This window comes from Numenius arquata, chromosome 2, assembly GCF_964106895.1.
Source record: "Numenius arquata chromosome 2, bNumArq3.hap1.1, whole genome shotgun sequence".
NCBI classification, from domain to species: Eukaryota; Metazoa; Chordata; class Aves; order Charadriiformes; family Scolopacidae; genus Numenius; species Numenius arquata.
Genome location: NC_133577.1, coordinates 105541396 through 105557098, shown reverse-complemented (window position 1 = coordinate 105557098; position 15703 = coordinate 105541396). Strand labels below are relative to the sequence as shown.

The window sequence follows — 15703 nt, the reverse complement described above, 5'->3', positions numbered from 1 at the left end:
TGCTTTTAGGAGAACCATTCAAAATCATTTCCCACATGGTCCAGGCCAGGCTAACTTTACCTGGCCTTGAGGTGGAAAGTCAATGTAGCATTTCCAGAGTCATTGAATATATAAAATAACAAAACAGATATTTTTAACATAGCAGACTTAAAACTCAATCCTCAGTTACTTTATGGAGGTGTCTTGTTGTGAGCCCATCTTAAGATGACTTTTGTGACTGTATGGTTAGGACACACATTCAACATTTCATGAGGGTAGAGCATTACTTTTACCTGTATTTTTTTCTGTTCGTTTGAGCATTTTCAGAAAGTGCAGCTAAGTAATTCATATTAATGTTATCTGGTTTACTCTATCCTAAAATTGATCATTTTATCTTGAACTTGATTGATTTTTCTGACTAAATAAGAACTTACTAAAAGATCTTTTTTAATATTTGTGGGTTTCATATATGCTTATATTCTTATATATATATATATCTTACATTGCTTTAAAAATTTTGTCATCCTGTTCCTATAGTAGGGTCGCTTAACCAGTAGTTACATAGCATTGCATTAGTTGCTTTGAGGCTTTATTGTTGATATGCTTCCATTTTTATGGACTGATAAATATAGAGCCAGAGAGATCACGGAATCACAGAATTGTCAGAGTTGGGGAGTAGTTTTTGTTTAAAGCCCTTGTTTGAACTGCAGAGGGAATAGACTGGAATTAAGGTTTTTATAAAGTCTTGAGAGCTTGAAAAGCTGGATTTGGGAAGGGGAAGGGAGCCAGCCCTGTCTCAAGTATTGGGAATAAAACTGGACCTACAGCTACACGGTTATGAGGAGGTACAGGGTCTTGGATCCAAATGCTGGCCCCAAGTGAGTCACTCTTCAGGCCTCCACCTCATCTTCTGTGCTCCCTGACCCAGTAGCTGCTGCCAACATGCCCTAAGCCACACTTCTGGGGTAGCCTCCATTCGGGGGTCTGAATGGTAGGTGGTACCAGAGCTGTTTTCTTGTCCCTACCAGTTTCCTTCCCCAGGCGGGTGTCTAAAGGTAGTCCCTTTTGCTGGTATCTAAAGCTAGTCCTTTCTTTTTTTTTTCCTTTTTTTTTTCTTTTTTCTTTTTAAAACTATTTTAGGTATCAATAATCAGGAAAGAAATGTTACTTTTTTGCTCAGCTGAAGGTTTTTCTTAGGCAGCTTTTGTCAAATTTTTATTAGCCTTGTGAAATTAAATGTTTTGTATTCACATTTCTTAAATGTATCTAGATTAGTTTAAGATTTACAGGTCTAAAGTAAACAATTTTCTGCCTTTTTATCTATGTGTATGTATAAAATTATACCTTATACTTGTGTATATGTGATGGATAAAATCACAAGTAGATCTGTATCTACAAAATCAGTACTTTATAGCAAAAAACATTTAAATGTTATAAGATGTAAAGAGTTTTTGGATGTCGAATTCAAGATAATTTTACTACCTTATTGTTTGCTGTAGGTGTGCAGAATTATTAATTATGTATCAGGCTGATATTAACCATGCTGCTGAAAGAGGACAGACACCTTTGTACCTGGCCTGTAAAAATGGAAATAACGATTGTATTAAGCTATTGTTGGAAGGTGGAGCAGATCGAACAGTAAAAACCAGTGTAAGTTAAAACAATTTGTAAAGTTAAAATACCTTGTATAGTACTGAATACAACACCTAGGAAATACTTACATTAAAATATTTATTTAAAGTTTTCTTTAAAGCTGGAATAAAGCATGTAATTTGAAATTAGTATTCTGTTCTTTTCCTTATACTTTCTGTGTGTTTTTTTAAGCTGTGTATTGTCTCTAAAGTCTCCTAAATTATGCAACTTCCACATTATTTTACATATTTCCAATTCTGCCTGCAATTTGCTGCAGACTTTTCTTCAGCACTGGATTTGCAATAGAACTCTTTTGTTTCGACTTATTTTTAAGGCAGAGGGGTGGAGACAGGGATTTTGCTTTGTTCTTGTCCTTGAGGGTACCCCCATCCCCAAATTTGCCAGCCAGTATTGTAAAGTCTCATATATCAGAAACGGGAGAATATGTCAATAAATTAAAAAAAAAAAGTATATGCAGAAGAAAGAGAAGAGGACTGTCTCAAAATTAACATTTTTTTGTACTGCTCTGAAGTCTTTCTTAAGACTTTGAATAAACAGGACAATAAATGTGGGATGTAGGCTGTCCAGAAACACAGCACAAAGAGTACTAGCTTCACAGTACCTTCTGCTCCTCTATTGCACTGATTTCTTTCCGATTCATTTATTTTCAATTTGGAAAGTAAATATATTTGACTTGAAATGAGAGAAATTTATGTCAAAACCATGAAAATATCTGACTAGTAAATTGATCGATGCAACGTGAAACAAATTATTGATTGTTAGAATATTGTTAGTTTGATACATGATAAGCAAACAGTCAATTAACAGCATGTAAGTCCTATATCACTTAGGCTCTTCTGAAAGTTTTGAAGTTTCTGTCTGTTGGTCTGTCCTTGGAGAAAGCTGTAAAACTTTCTTTCTGCTACATTTTCTTCTGTCTCTTTCTTCCACCCCAAAAACATACAGGCAACTCTTTTTTCCCAAAGGATAATTATGTCGCTTGTGTTTATCTTTTTAATTTCCAGAGCCTTCCATTCAAACTCATTGCTGATAGAAGTTCTGCAGGCATTTTACTATGTGTCTGGTGGGAGTGTGCTTTTTGCTTGTGTGTTTTCAGGACGGCTGGTCACCGATTCACGCAGCAGTGGATTCTGGTAACGTTGACAGTCTCAAGCTCCTTATGTACTACCGAGGGCCAAACAATGGGAACTCTTTGACGGATGCAGAGCCTAATTTGGACTACTTTGGTTTGGAGAAGAGAGAAGACAACTACAGCAGTAGAGTAAAGCCTGTTATTTCTGCAGATCTCATCAACCATGCTGACAAAGAGGGTTGGACCGCTGCCCACATAGCAGCATCAAAAGGCTTTAAGGTCAGTCTATGTGAACAAGTTACAGTAACCTGATTTAGGCAAGATAAATCCTTCTTTTTTTATCTTTGCAGAACCAAAAGTTAGATGTTAAATTTAAGTTTGTTATCTAGTTTAATGTCACACTTGATTTAACAAAGACAGAAAGATAATTCCAGTGGATAATTTACCCCAGAAGCTGAGTGTCAAATGGGGTGAATCGTCATATTTAAATGCCTATTTCTTTTCGGACAACAATAAAAAGAGAAAACATGATTACTTGAGATTCAGATTTTCAAAGGTAAGGTGAGGTGAATCCCACCCTAAATGCAAATTCATTGGTAGTCGTGTACTTAATACAGATATTAGATGGACGCAGTTTGCAGCTACAGTTAGGAATGGATGATTTAACTATGAACAATTTTTCCTGTGGGAGGGAAGGGAGGACAAGAACTTTGAGAATCAAATTAGTGCAGTAATATATTGTTTAATTTTTTATTTTGGGCATCCCTTTTAGCAGGCAATGAATAAGTTTTTTTTGGAGTTGAGATAACTGATGACATGGAGAATGACCTTACAGGTCTTACTGATGACAGACAGGAAGATTTCTGGAAATTGAATATTACTTGAAAGATTTGACATCAGAAGCTTTACACTTTTAACACTGACTATTTAAGGGATTTATATTTTTTTTTATGACAGCTGTCAGTCAGATCTTACTGTGAAGCTTTTACCCAGGGAGAAAATAGAGGATACTAAACACAGAGGAGAGTGAATTTTAGGATAATATAGTCCAAGACTTCGAAAAACAGCTTGTGATTACATGCCTAATTCAATATCTGTCATTATGTTTGCTTTTTTCCTGATAAATTAACTATGATAAATTCAAAATAGGCACAGATTTAAGATTCCGTTTTTTAAGTTACGTTTTTTTAGGGACCAGCCACTGCTTACTCAGCATTTTGTATTACAAACAGAGTCAGTGTTCCATTACCAGTGGTTTTTAGGCAGGTACAGATTCTTATTTCAGTTTCCACTGATCTCAATTTAGATGGAGTTTAAGGTATTTGTTATAGTCTGCAAATACCTAAATAGTGTGCAATATGTTGCTTCTTTCTGCAGTAATATAAACCTCAGGAACCTTGAAGCTAGGTTTTATTTACTGTCTAGAAGAGGCTTTGGCTGGGTGTTCTCTCTGAATGCGCTGACACTGGAGTCTTCACATAAACTTTTCATGAATAACTCATGGGTTTGAGCTTCTGAGCACATTTCAAGTCAGCTCCATTGAGGGTATTCTCTTAGGTGATGAAGGCAATATAGAGCTGGCAGTCAGATTCCTGGTTTTGATGTTGCCAAGACTTTTTATAATTATATTTGATTAAATGCATTTATTGACTTGAGAGGTGTTTAGGATATTAAGAAACTAAAGAAAGCTTAATAGCCATCTTCAGGCACTGCTAACACTTCGACTTCCTACTCTAAACCTTAATCTGCACTGCATGTCATTCATGACGCTATGTGATAGTTCTATATAAACAGTGCTGGAGCTTGCACCCTTTTCTTTTGAGATTGGTAGGTGCCATTCTTTACAGATGATCTTAGCTGCCATTTCACAGGCAACAGAGCCAACAAAACTTCTCATTTTACTAAGGAAATAAGCCTCATCTCTTTGTTCTCTCCCACTTCTTTCTTCCCTCTTTACTTCCCACTTCCAGCCTCACAGCTCGGTCCTCTGCCTTCTGCTGCCTTTGCCATTCCTTGCACCCATTTCAGAGACACAGTTAACTTACTAACCTGACAAGAAAATATGCACTTTTTTTTCTGACTAATTTTCTTCTGGCAAAGTTAGTGAGCTAATTGATTTATTTTTTTAAAAGTTCTTACAAGTGCTGGCACCACAATCTGGTAAAATTTCATGTCACAGGGAAATCCAGCTTGAATGACTGCTATGTTTTTGAAAGGTGTCAGAGCATCAGATATACTGAGAAAACTCTTTCTGTTAGAAAAGCTACAAAATAGGTAACAGTGGCCAAACCTGCAACAAGCCACTGTTCTGAAATGAAATACTTAATAGCTGCTTCTCTTGTGTTTTCAAGGTTTGGTTTCTCTGCTTCGATTAACCCCAGAGGTTATCAATACTGTATTAACTAGTATCATTTCCGATGGTGTCTTTTTTTAATATGGATATCTGTCCTTGAAAGGCGTGTCTGAGGATGACAATGCTTTCATGAAGGCCACCTGTATTGTTGCTGAATGGATGATTGTTAGAAATCTGGACTTAATCAGTCTTCTGGCTGCTGATCAATTAACATTTAAATGTAGTTTTGTGAGGGCTTTTTTTTCTTCCCTTGCTAGTTTAGGAAGATCTATATAATTTCTATTCATTTTCATGTTACAGTATGATTGTACTGATACAAATTTATCTGCTAGTAGCATTTTTCTAATGAACTGTAATGAATTTTTGCTTTTATTGAGCATATGAGGTTTTTTAAAGCATTTGAATTTTAAGAGGGCATCATGTTGTTGGCATCCACAAAATGCTTGTGCTCTGACTTTAATAGAAATGCATTTTTATTTCACTGCATTGTTACTATGCTTGCAGAAATTTAGGTTTACCTGCCAAAGAAGAGGCTTGCAAGGTGATTTTAAAATGATTGTTTTCCTTTTGCTGACTACTACTCAGATGTCAGGTGTGATGGGAACTCCTACTTGGTGAATTACAAAGTGAAAACTGGTTTTTATGAATCTGAATAGATTCATTAATTAGTGTGTATTGAGCTTTAGAATTGTATTTTTGGTTTTGCTTGAACATTGAGGCCAAGGTTTTCAAAACAGGATGCAGATTTGGGTTTCTATTTCCTTTATGTGAATACCTAAACTAGTGGCCAGATGTTAAGAATTTCTCAATTCAGCTGATCAGCGTTTGATGTTTGGGGACTGTAGAAACCTGGCTGGGTATATTCTGCTTTTTCAAAATCTTGATTTCAGACTTCGAAGTCTGCTATAAAATATTTTTAGTCCTGGTTTTCAGCCTTGCAAGGAACATCATTTTGATGCTCATATATAGAAACTCCATAGCTGACTGTCTTTGGAAATGCATGTGTAAGGATTTCAACTAGGAGTCTAACTGCATGTTGGTAGAACTCTTTAATGCAGCAAATGGACAAGTAAATAATACAGTTCTTACCTTTGCAGAACTGTCTAGAAATCCTTTGTAGCCATGGTGGACTAGAGGCTGAGAGAAAAGATAAGTGTAATCGAACATTGCATGATGTTGCTACTGATGATTGCAAACATCTCCTAGAAAACTTAAGTAAGTAAATGCTATCAGCACTATATAAAACTGTTTTCGCTAAAAAGCTTGTGGGACAAAAATGAGAAATATTAAAAGGGTAGTTGTCACTTCTTTGGCACCACAAAATTAAGTTTTCTTAACCTAGCAAGTTTCTGTTCTCCAAACTTTGCAAAAGCATCTCATAAAGGAGGTTATTAAATTATTTATGTCTTGTTTTTAAACCATTTGAAAAGATGGTGTGTATTGTACATGTGCAAACATTCATCTTCTCTTGAAATGTGTGAATCTAGTATTAGTCATTACTTTTTCCAAAGCTATTATCCTCTTCTTATCTTTTCTTCAAATTCTTGCAGAAAAATCACTTAGTGGTGGATAGCTGTCAAATTTCCTCAGGCTGAGACAATCATCTAGTCATATCTGGATCTCATTTTAGGGCATAGTTTTATTTGTCACCAGGTTATTGTTAGGGGGATTGTTTGTTTTATTCTTTAAAAAAGTCCTAGAGACAACATCAAGCAACTTCTTTTTTCCAACATCAGTCACTTCTGTTAGAAGACTTCTTGTGTTGGAACATGGCGTCGTCTTCTTTCTGTGTAAGTTTTCTGGAAATTCAGTAGAACAGGCTGACGTGTATTTCTTGAGCTAGAGCTTAGTCCATCCACCCACAAGTTGTGTGTTTTCTATTTCTCTGTATAGATAGAAGTATTGTCTTTGTAGATTTATATGCTTTATATTTATTCACTTTTTTTGTGTTTTTGTTGTGGAACGCAGGGCTGTGTGGGTAGTCGAGTTCACTGATTATCAGCAAATTAGGGAAGCTTTCTGTGTGCTGCTGCTGATTTTCCTCTTCAGCTGTTATTATATCTAGGTTCTTGTCATTTTACTGTAGATGCAGAGAGGAACACAATTCATTTTCTATTAGTAACTCCTCTGTGGTCTACTTCTTTATCGGACTGAAGCCAATTTCTGATGGCTGAATCTGTAGCCTGTTAAATTGATGCTTGTATTATTTTCATCAGTCCTAAGTGCTCTGTTTCTCCGGTCAGGCTTATCGTGAATCCAACTGCTTTTGTCTTTGGACTCCATTTCTCTTCTCTTTCATTTGTTAAGCCTGTAGTTAACATCAGTACAATCATAATTAGCTTTTTTCCCCCCACAATATCTGATCTGCGTGAGCTTGGAAACACCACTCTCATCCGGGTGGGCAAGGCTGCATTTTGGGTAAGCTGCGTAGGTACCATCTTCTGCCTTTCTCACAATCCAGTAAGGTTTCTACCGTAAGGAATTCCATGCCCGTAGGAAGGGAGGATGTGCTCTGGCAGATCTGAAGACTGGGGTCCAGGAGGTCACATGCACTGAAATTTCAGTGTATGCTGTACCTCTGTCCTTGGGGCCTGTTTCCTTGTAGAGAACCCTCTGTATCTCTTATGGTCATTGCTCGTTTCCCTGAGGCCCAGACATCAGAAGGGTGAGCTTCCGATACATTTCTCACAATCCCACATCTGAAGGATGTCTCTGAGTAATCTTTTCCCTATGGCAGGCTACTGGGTTTAAATCAGAGCTTTTCTGACATCAGAAAAGCTTCCTTGGTTTGTATCAGCTGAAGATTTGGCTTCTGAACCAAAAAGCAAAACTAAGATCAAGTTGCAAGATTTCCTAATAAGCTGATTTTTTTTTTATTTTTTTTTTGTGGTGCACTTATTTTTAATTTCAGGGATAATTTCTGAAATGTGTTGTTTTGGCATTAAAGGTAGAAGATCGCTTCATTTTCACTTTTAGTCATCTAAATGATCCATATAGACTGCTGCTGCCCCTGTTGAGTTGTATTCCATTTTTCAAAGAGCAAGATTTATAATAACTTCATTAAATTTTGTTTCTAGAATGTGCATGTAAATTTCCTACTTTCTTTTTTTACTGTTTTGTCAATTTATTCTGTAGCAAATCAAATATACACTTCCAAGTGAATTTTCTGTCTTAGCTCTTAGCTTTTTATTTAAAGACATTTGGCTCAGCTAACTGTGTTTTCCACTTGTGCATTAGTGCCAGAAAATTCCTTTCTGCATTGATAATAAAAATATGCACAACCACAATAAAGTGAAATGCTAAGACACTACCTACCATCTGTCTTAATTTATAAGAAATTAGTCTGTAAAGAGGAAATAAAAGATTAAGTAAGTTTTGTCATGCTTCCTGTTATTGGTGTCCCTTGGGCATTTATGTAACCTTGAGTTTTATTTAAACATAATGCTGATTTTTTTTTTTGTAATGTAAAAAATGATAGATACCTTGATATTTGTTTTTTCATCACTGCTCTGATTTTGTGATGGTGATCTGTGCTGCTCTTTAACATTTGCTTTTCTGTAGCAGGAGATATTTTGTAGCTTTCCTTTGCAACATTAGATGTTATTGGTGTTTAATAGTGGGATTTTTTTTTTTAATTGAGTTTTCAGGTTTTCTCATTCTTGGTTTTCTGTTTTTCAACAGATGCTCTTAATGTACCCGTAAGGATCTCAGTCAGTGGCATTGAACCAGCCCATTGTGGTACAGAGGAATTTGATACAGAGAACACAATATGTGCTTTAAATATCCGCAAACAGACATCATGGGATGATTTTTCAAAAGCAGTGAGTCAGGCAGTGACAAACCATTTCCAAGCAATTGCTTCTGATGGATGGAGGAGTATAGAAGACCTGTCATTTAATAGTGCTGCAGAATCCAACATTGGCCTCAGTGCAAGCAGTATACTATCTGTCAAACTAGGTATCGATATTGGTGTAATAAGAAAAGCAAAAATTGGGGGGTTTCTTGAGTTTGTCAAATCTTGTAAATAAGCTGAAAATATCTTTAGATTTTTGGATCTCTTAAAGCTTCAACTAAGGAAGACAAGTACTGGCTACGAAACTTGCAACAGTGCTGGCATGAAAGCATTCTTTACTTTTAGCTATGTGTATGGTACAATTCATTAAGCACCTTAATTTGGGAACTATGAAGTCCATGTAAAGATGTAAAAGCTAGCTATTAAACTTGTGTCGTAATTGGCAGGAAACATTAGTATCCTCAGTCACGTATCGAATAATAGCATGATTTAGTACATGGGACTGTTTTGTTTGTCAAATTTGTCGGAGTATTCACACAATCTTTGTAAGCTTGTAATCTTTGAATATGCTTGAGCGTAGGACACTTTATAGAGATACAGGCAATATCTCTCTCTTTTATTTTTTCTTTTTAACAGGAAACATTTCATGGTCAACAGGACAGATTTTTTCCCAACCACCATGGGACTTTTTGAAGAAGAACAGAGCTGAGCATATCACAGTGTTTTTGTTTGGTAATTTTCCATTCATAATTTTCAGTTTTGACTATTAAGACACTCCATATGGGATACATAATTTGTGAATCAATTCTTCAGTGTTGCTTGATCTTCAGAAATATCATATCTGATTAATTGTTTAACTAGATTTGAGAGGATCTGCAATATTTAGAAAATATGCTGGCGCATAAAAGCCCTACTACCTTTTTCAGTTTTACAGCAGTATCCATTTCACTGATGTCATGGTTACTCCTGCACCTATGTTGCTAGAGAAATGCCTTTCGTTTCTTCAACATTTTGATTTGCATATGTTGTAATTTTGGGAGATTGCTGTCGAATACAGCATGAAAAGCATATCTGTCCATCTTACAGGCTTATAAACATGAGAGATTTAGTAAAGTTGTTTGTGTGTCCCTTTTTAAAGGACCTCAAGAAGGCTGCCTAAATAGTGTGACTTATGCATCTATGATCCATCTTCAGACACTTCAGAATTACCTCCGCCTGGTAAGTACTAAGCTACCTTCTCTCTGCACGCTATTTCTACGTGAAAATACTTCTGTAATAGTGTTGGCTAAAAAAGATTGATCTTCTACTCTGTGAAAAAATGTCAAAATTTCTAAAAACTGAAATGGAATGAAAGCTGTTACTTTAACATAAAGTTCCCCCTAAATCTTACCCCAGTAAGTTTAGTCACGTGAGGGCATTAACTTTCTTCTTTAAAGAGCTGCCATCTGATTAACTGAACTACTTAAGAAAATATATTAAAACCTCTGTGATATCTTGTTTCTTTTGAAAGTTGTTTTATTCCACTTTTTGAGAGGAAAAAAATTAGAATAACATTCATGTAAGCAACTATTTGAGACTTGAATTTTATTATTAGCTGATATATATAGCTCCTGCAACTTTTACAGTTTATTTAATACCTCAAAATGTAAGGATAATTGGAGAATATGAGTTAACTTTCATAGATCATTTGTTTTAACATTGCTAATCAAATCAGAATGAGTTTTAAATCCGTGTAATTTCTGCTGCGTCCTTGGATAGTGTTTTATGTTGTTAGAAGAGCAGTTAAGTGCCATAAGTTTCTGTTGTATTCAGTAATATTGCAGAATTACCTGAGTGTATTCCCTTACTGACTTTTTAGATGTAAAATAGTGTTACAGTTAAGAAAGATTAAATCATTTTTATTCTAGCATATTGATAACATGATCCCATTTCAACTGGAATTCAAGTCCTTAAACTAAGTCCTTAAACTAGCAGTGACTTAAACTACTCTTTGATGATTTTAACATCATTCTGGTTTATCTATTTTAATGCAAAATCAAAAAAAATATTTGTGACTCCTAAACTCATCCTTCCTACCTGACTTTTTCGAGTTTTAATGATTGTTATAATAACAAAATACCTTTTCAGGTAGTTTTACAAGTTAGGGTATAAATTTATCAATATATTTCCAAGATTTTGCATGCAAATATTGCCTATTCAGAAACTAATATAGTAAGGATTATCAGCTCTAGTAGTGCAAATCAAAGAATTTTGCCTGTTAGGTGGTGATTTTCTCATGTAGGTAGAAAAAAAAATACATCCAAGTCCAGGAGCTTTCAAGAATAATTTCTTGTCTGTCTTTAGGTTGAACAATACCGTAACGTCATTTTCCATGGTCCAGAAGGAAGTTTGCAAGACTATATAGCGTATCAGATAGCGGCCTGCATGAAGGTATGAACACAAACATATGTGAATTAAATTAGTTCATAAATTAAGTTTGCGCTGTTTCACCAAATCTATACATTTTCAACACAGCAAAAGCAAGTGGCTGCAGGATCCACATGTGAAATTGTTAAAGTTGAAGTGGATGCTGGTTTCTCCAAGGAGCAGCTTGCAGAACTGTTCATCAGTAGTGGTAAGGTTATTTCAACGGGACTGAGTTTGGCAATTTTTAATGGTATAAAGTAGAGAAACACTAAACCATTTTGCACAGTGGGTGGCCTGTTTTAACGGCACCCATAGTTTTCCAGGTGCTTGGGGAATAATGATAAGAGTCTAAACTGAGGTAGAACTAAGTGTGACAGTCCAATAGGGAGCTCTGTCAAAAGTTCGTGCCATTTAAGTAAAATTAATAGTTCTTAATATTTTTTCTTATTCCTTTTTCCCTTTGTGAGCCTTTAAAAATTGATTGCTATAGTTCAAATCTACTGAATCAGAAATGAAGGTCTATTGTTGCCTTATTGTAGCTGTTCTAATGTGGTTTTTTTAATATAAAAAAAGTTATGAGAAGGGAAGATATAATTATTACCTTTCTGCGAATAAAAGGAGCAGTAAATGAGTTCTTAAGAAGTCAGACCATTTGCTTTTGATATGTGCTTGTTTACCAGATACTTCTGTGTGGAACTGAGCCAAATTTTGTCACACGAGCAAGCAAATGTTAGTGTGTGTGTTGTGACCCATTACTCTGGGGCAAACTTGAATTTCTGTTAAAATAACCGGTCTCTTAATGGATGTGAGTAGTTACATGTAGATTAAAGTCCCGTTACTTGGGTGCTCCACAATGAAGTATTCTCAGCATGGTCAGTAGGCTATGCCTGTGTAAATTCACAATGAATAACTGGTAAGAGCGAGAAAAGGACAAAGTAGCCAAAGATGAATGACAGTGAAAATGGGCAAAGTCTCTCATTTTTCTGCCTGCTTTCTCCGTTGTTCTGCCGCATCTCCTCTCCCAGGAGAGCACTCTCCTCCTCTCTCTAACTGCTTCCATCAGACACAGAGGAGGTGCCTTTCCTCCCTGCTATCCAGCTACAGCCTCTGAGTAAAACAGGGCAGTAATAGTCGGGAAACTGCAAATAAATAGCAATCATCAGCTGCAGTCAGTTGCTCTAAGTTTTGCCCTATTACTCATCTTTTTCCATAATGACCACCTTTAGTACCACCTTCAAAAAGTTCTGAAGCAATGGAAGGCACAGTGTACTCGACAAGTATTTTGTTTAATATTTATATTACAGAAGCATTGGTCTGGGATTTAGTGTTACAGGAACACTTGCAAAGGCTGTATCTTTTTTAGACAGTAAGATGTTAAAATCAGGAAAAATAAAGGAAAATATCTGAAATATGAAAAAAGGCAATATGTATATATTTTTAAATGCCTATTAGGTCCGAGCGTTACTGTTTGTGCCTCAAACTAGCTCTGATTATTTGGGTGATTCTTAAAGAGATTGAAGGAAGTTTTGAAGGGAGGATAGTAGCAAACAAATAGGCAATCTCACAGAGTGGTTAAGTTTCTTATAAACACGGAATATTCTGAATCCTGTTATCACTACATGGAATAAAGAGTACATGTTATAAGTTTAAGATGTATTACAGCAAATGAAAGAAATGGTTTCAGAGAGCTTTGCTATCTTTTCTGTTGTATTTATTTTCACTGCGCTGAAATCCTTCCTGTCTATGAAGATCCCATTATAGCTATTTCAGGAATTTATTTTGACAATAGCTTCCAATTATTTTTTTCTTATTGTACAGTATGATATTCTTTCCATTGTTTGATTTTATGCTTCCAGTTTTTAACATATTATACAGTCTGTCTGCTTCTGTGAATGAGTTAAAAGGCAAAAAATACAATAAAAAAATCCTTTGTTGCATTAGTAGCAGTAAAAGCTCTATACATAAATAAAAGTCAATTTTCATAAGTAGGCATTAATGGGATTTTTATATTTCAGCTTGTCTGGTCCCAGTTAAACAGCCTCCTGTAAGCAAGACAACCATTGTGATTTTACAAAATCTGGAGAGAGCTTCTTTATCTGAATTACTAGGAGATTTTCTGGCACCTCTTGAGAATCGGAGTTCGGAAAATCCTTGCACTATTCAAAGAGGTATTTAAAGATTCAGGATGGAGAAATGTTTTTTCACTACAGTACAGTTATATTGTAATATTTGACAAACAGGGAATTTGGAGAAGAAAACTGCAATATGTTCAGGTTTTATATTTTATTGTAAACAGTTGTACTTAAATAAATATAGCTTTTTTTAAAGGCTAATTTAGATGTGGTTTTTTTTCTTTCTAATTATGTCACTGTTTCTTGCTTTTATATAAAATCATGTCAAAGCTTTGAGTATTTCATTTTTTATTTTTTTATGGTTCATTTTTAGCAAACGGAGTTTCTGGTGCCTTCTACTTTCATGAGAACTGCTTTTTACTGGGGACAATCGCAAAGTGTCATCTTCATGGCTCTGACCTGCTGGTTCAGCAGCATTTCCGTTGGGTTCAGCTTAGGTGGGATGGGGAACCAATGCGTGGCTTGCTTCAAAGGTTTTTAAGAAGAAAAGTTATAAACAAGGTAAGAACTTGGATCAGCTTCAGCAATTTTGTTCATCACCAGGTCTGGGAAATATTATGGATAGTAATGACAAAAGCTGATCAGATAACGAAGTTGTTTCAAGGGAAAAGTATTGATTTCTGGCAAGATACAGGCTGTGTGTCTGTAAATGTTGTGCCATGGCTGTTTGGCATAAACACACAGGTTGGCTGCAAATAATGACATTGTGGATACTTGCTTATCCACTCTATGAAATCCTGTATTTATTTTTTTTTCATCTTCTGTGAGAGCACGATAGGAAGAATCTGCTCAGCCAGTTAAAATCCCTTTCTTGAGGAATTTACTCTATATATCTAAAATAAGATGGTTATATGTCATAGAATCATAGAATGGTTCAGATTGGAAGGGACCTTAAAGATCATCGAGTTGGGCAGGGGCACCTCCCCTTAGACCAGGTTTCTCAAAGTTCCATCCAGCCTGGTCTTGAACACCTACAGGGATGGGGCATCCACAACTTCTCTGGGCAACCTGTTCCAGTGTCTCACCACCCTCACAGTAAAGAGTTTCTTCCTAATATCTAATCTTAATCTCTCCTCTTTCAGTTTAAAACCATCACCCCTTGTCCTATCGCTACACTCCCTGATAAAGAGTCCCTCCCCATCTCTCCTGCAGGCCCCCTTGAGGTACTGGAAGGCTGCTATAAGGTCTCCCTGGAGCCTTCTCTTCTGCAGGCTGAACAACCCCAGCTCTCTCAGCCTGTCTTCATAGGAGAGGTGCTCCAGCCTCTGATCATCTTCCTGGCCCTGTGTGTATTTTCTAAGTTTTAAGCAGCAAAAAGTGTTTTCGTTATTTTCAAATCAAAGATGAAAGAGGGGTGAAAATACATCAGTAGGGAAGCTGGTTTGAGCCAATAGGCCTGCTGAAGCTGGAAAAAATGTCCAAAAGAGAATAAAGATGGGAAGTCTGTTTTAACATGAACAAATAGATGGAGGATGGAAAATGAAAATAAAGATGTGGGCAAGAATTGTGGAATTTTGAAAGTTATTTGGAAGAAAACCATTCCAGTGTGATAGCAGCTATTGCAGACAGTCAGGCAGTGTTAGACATTGGGAAGTGGAGTTTAATCAAAACAGCTGCAAAGGAAAATAATCTTGGCAGCAGAGTTTTGAACAGGCTTAAAAAGGGACATTGTTCTAGGAATATAAAAAAAACTGTCAGTAGTAAAGAGTCCTGGTGTGGGACAACAGACCTACTGTCAGTTCTGAGTGTTCAGCTCTATGTATCCTGGTTATCCTTGGGGATGTCATCTCCTGTGCCCTGTGCCACAGTTCTCATCTATAAAAGCTTCAAAGAGATACTAAAGCGGAAATGTGTGGTAACTGAACATTTCAGTTATGATAGTGAGGAAATTTAGAAACATTCCTAGGTATTCTTTAATAGCAAGAACAGGAATACGAACATAAAAAAAGAATCATACGAAATACATCAATGAAACTCATAATAGATAACTTTTCTTAGATTACTTTTTTCAGGTGCATAGTTATTTATAAGTACTTTTTTCTGTGTGAAATATTGTTTACTCTTTTTCCCCATGTGCTTTAAATCTTTGAGTCCCTACAGACATAGTAAGCTGGAACCATTATGAGTTGTTGTTTGGTTGAATGTGTGAATGGTTTCCAGAATCCTTGCAATGGATGGGAAGGGCAGCAATTGTCTGCAGGCAAGGAGGTGGGTTGGTTGAAGCTGGTATCTCACAGATATTCCATGGTGCTGGAATGAGGTATAGGCCAGAGGACAGTGCAATAAAAGTATGTAGCAGGATCCTCTTCCATCCT

At 36.1% G+C, this 15703-nt stretch overlaps 1 protein-coding gene across 1 annotated transcript in view; it reads left to right on the top strand.

Moving 5' to 3' along the window:
• CTTNBP2 (cortactin binding protein 2) overlaps positions 1-15703 on the top strand; it is a 91907-nt gene that overhangs the window by 59407 nt on the left and 16797 nt on the right. Inside the window, exons 7-16 of the mRNA XM_074168023.1 lie at positions 1479-1629; positions 2729-2983; positions 6155-6272; positions 8739-9014; positions 9487-9582; positions 9989-10068; positions 11194-11280; positions 11365-11464; positions 13272-13424; positions 13702-13889. Of these exons, the coding sequence (XP_074024124.1) occupies positions 1479-1629; positions 2729-2983; positions 6155-6272; positions 8739-9014; positions 9487-9582; positions 9989-10068; positions 11194-11280; positions 11365-11464; positions 13272-13424; positions 13702-13889 (1504 nt within the window). The remainder of the gene's footprint in view (positions 1-1478; positions 1630-2728; positions 2984-6154; positions 6273-8738; positions 9015-9486; positions 9583-9988; positions 10069-11193; positions 11281-11364; positions 11465-13271; positions 13425-13701; positions 13890-15703) is intronic.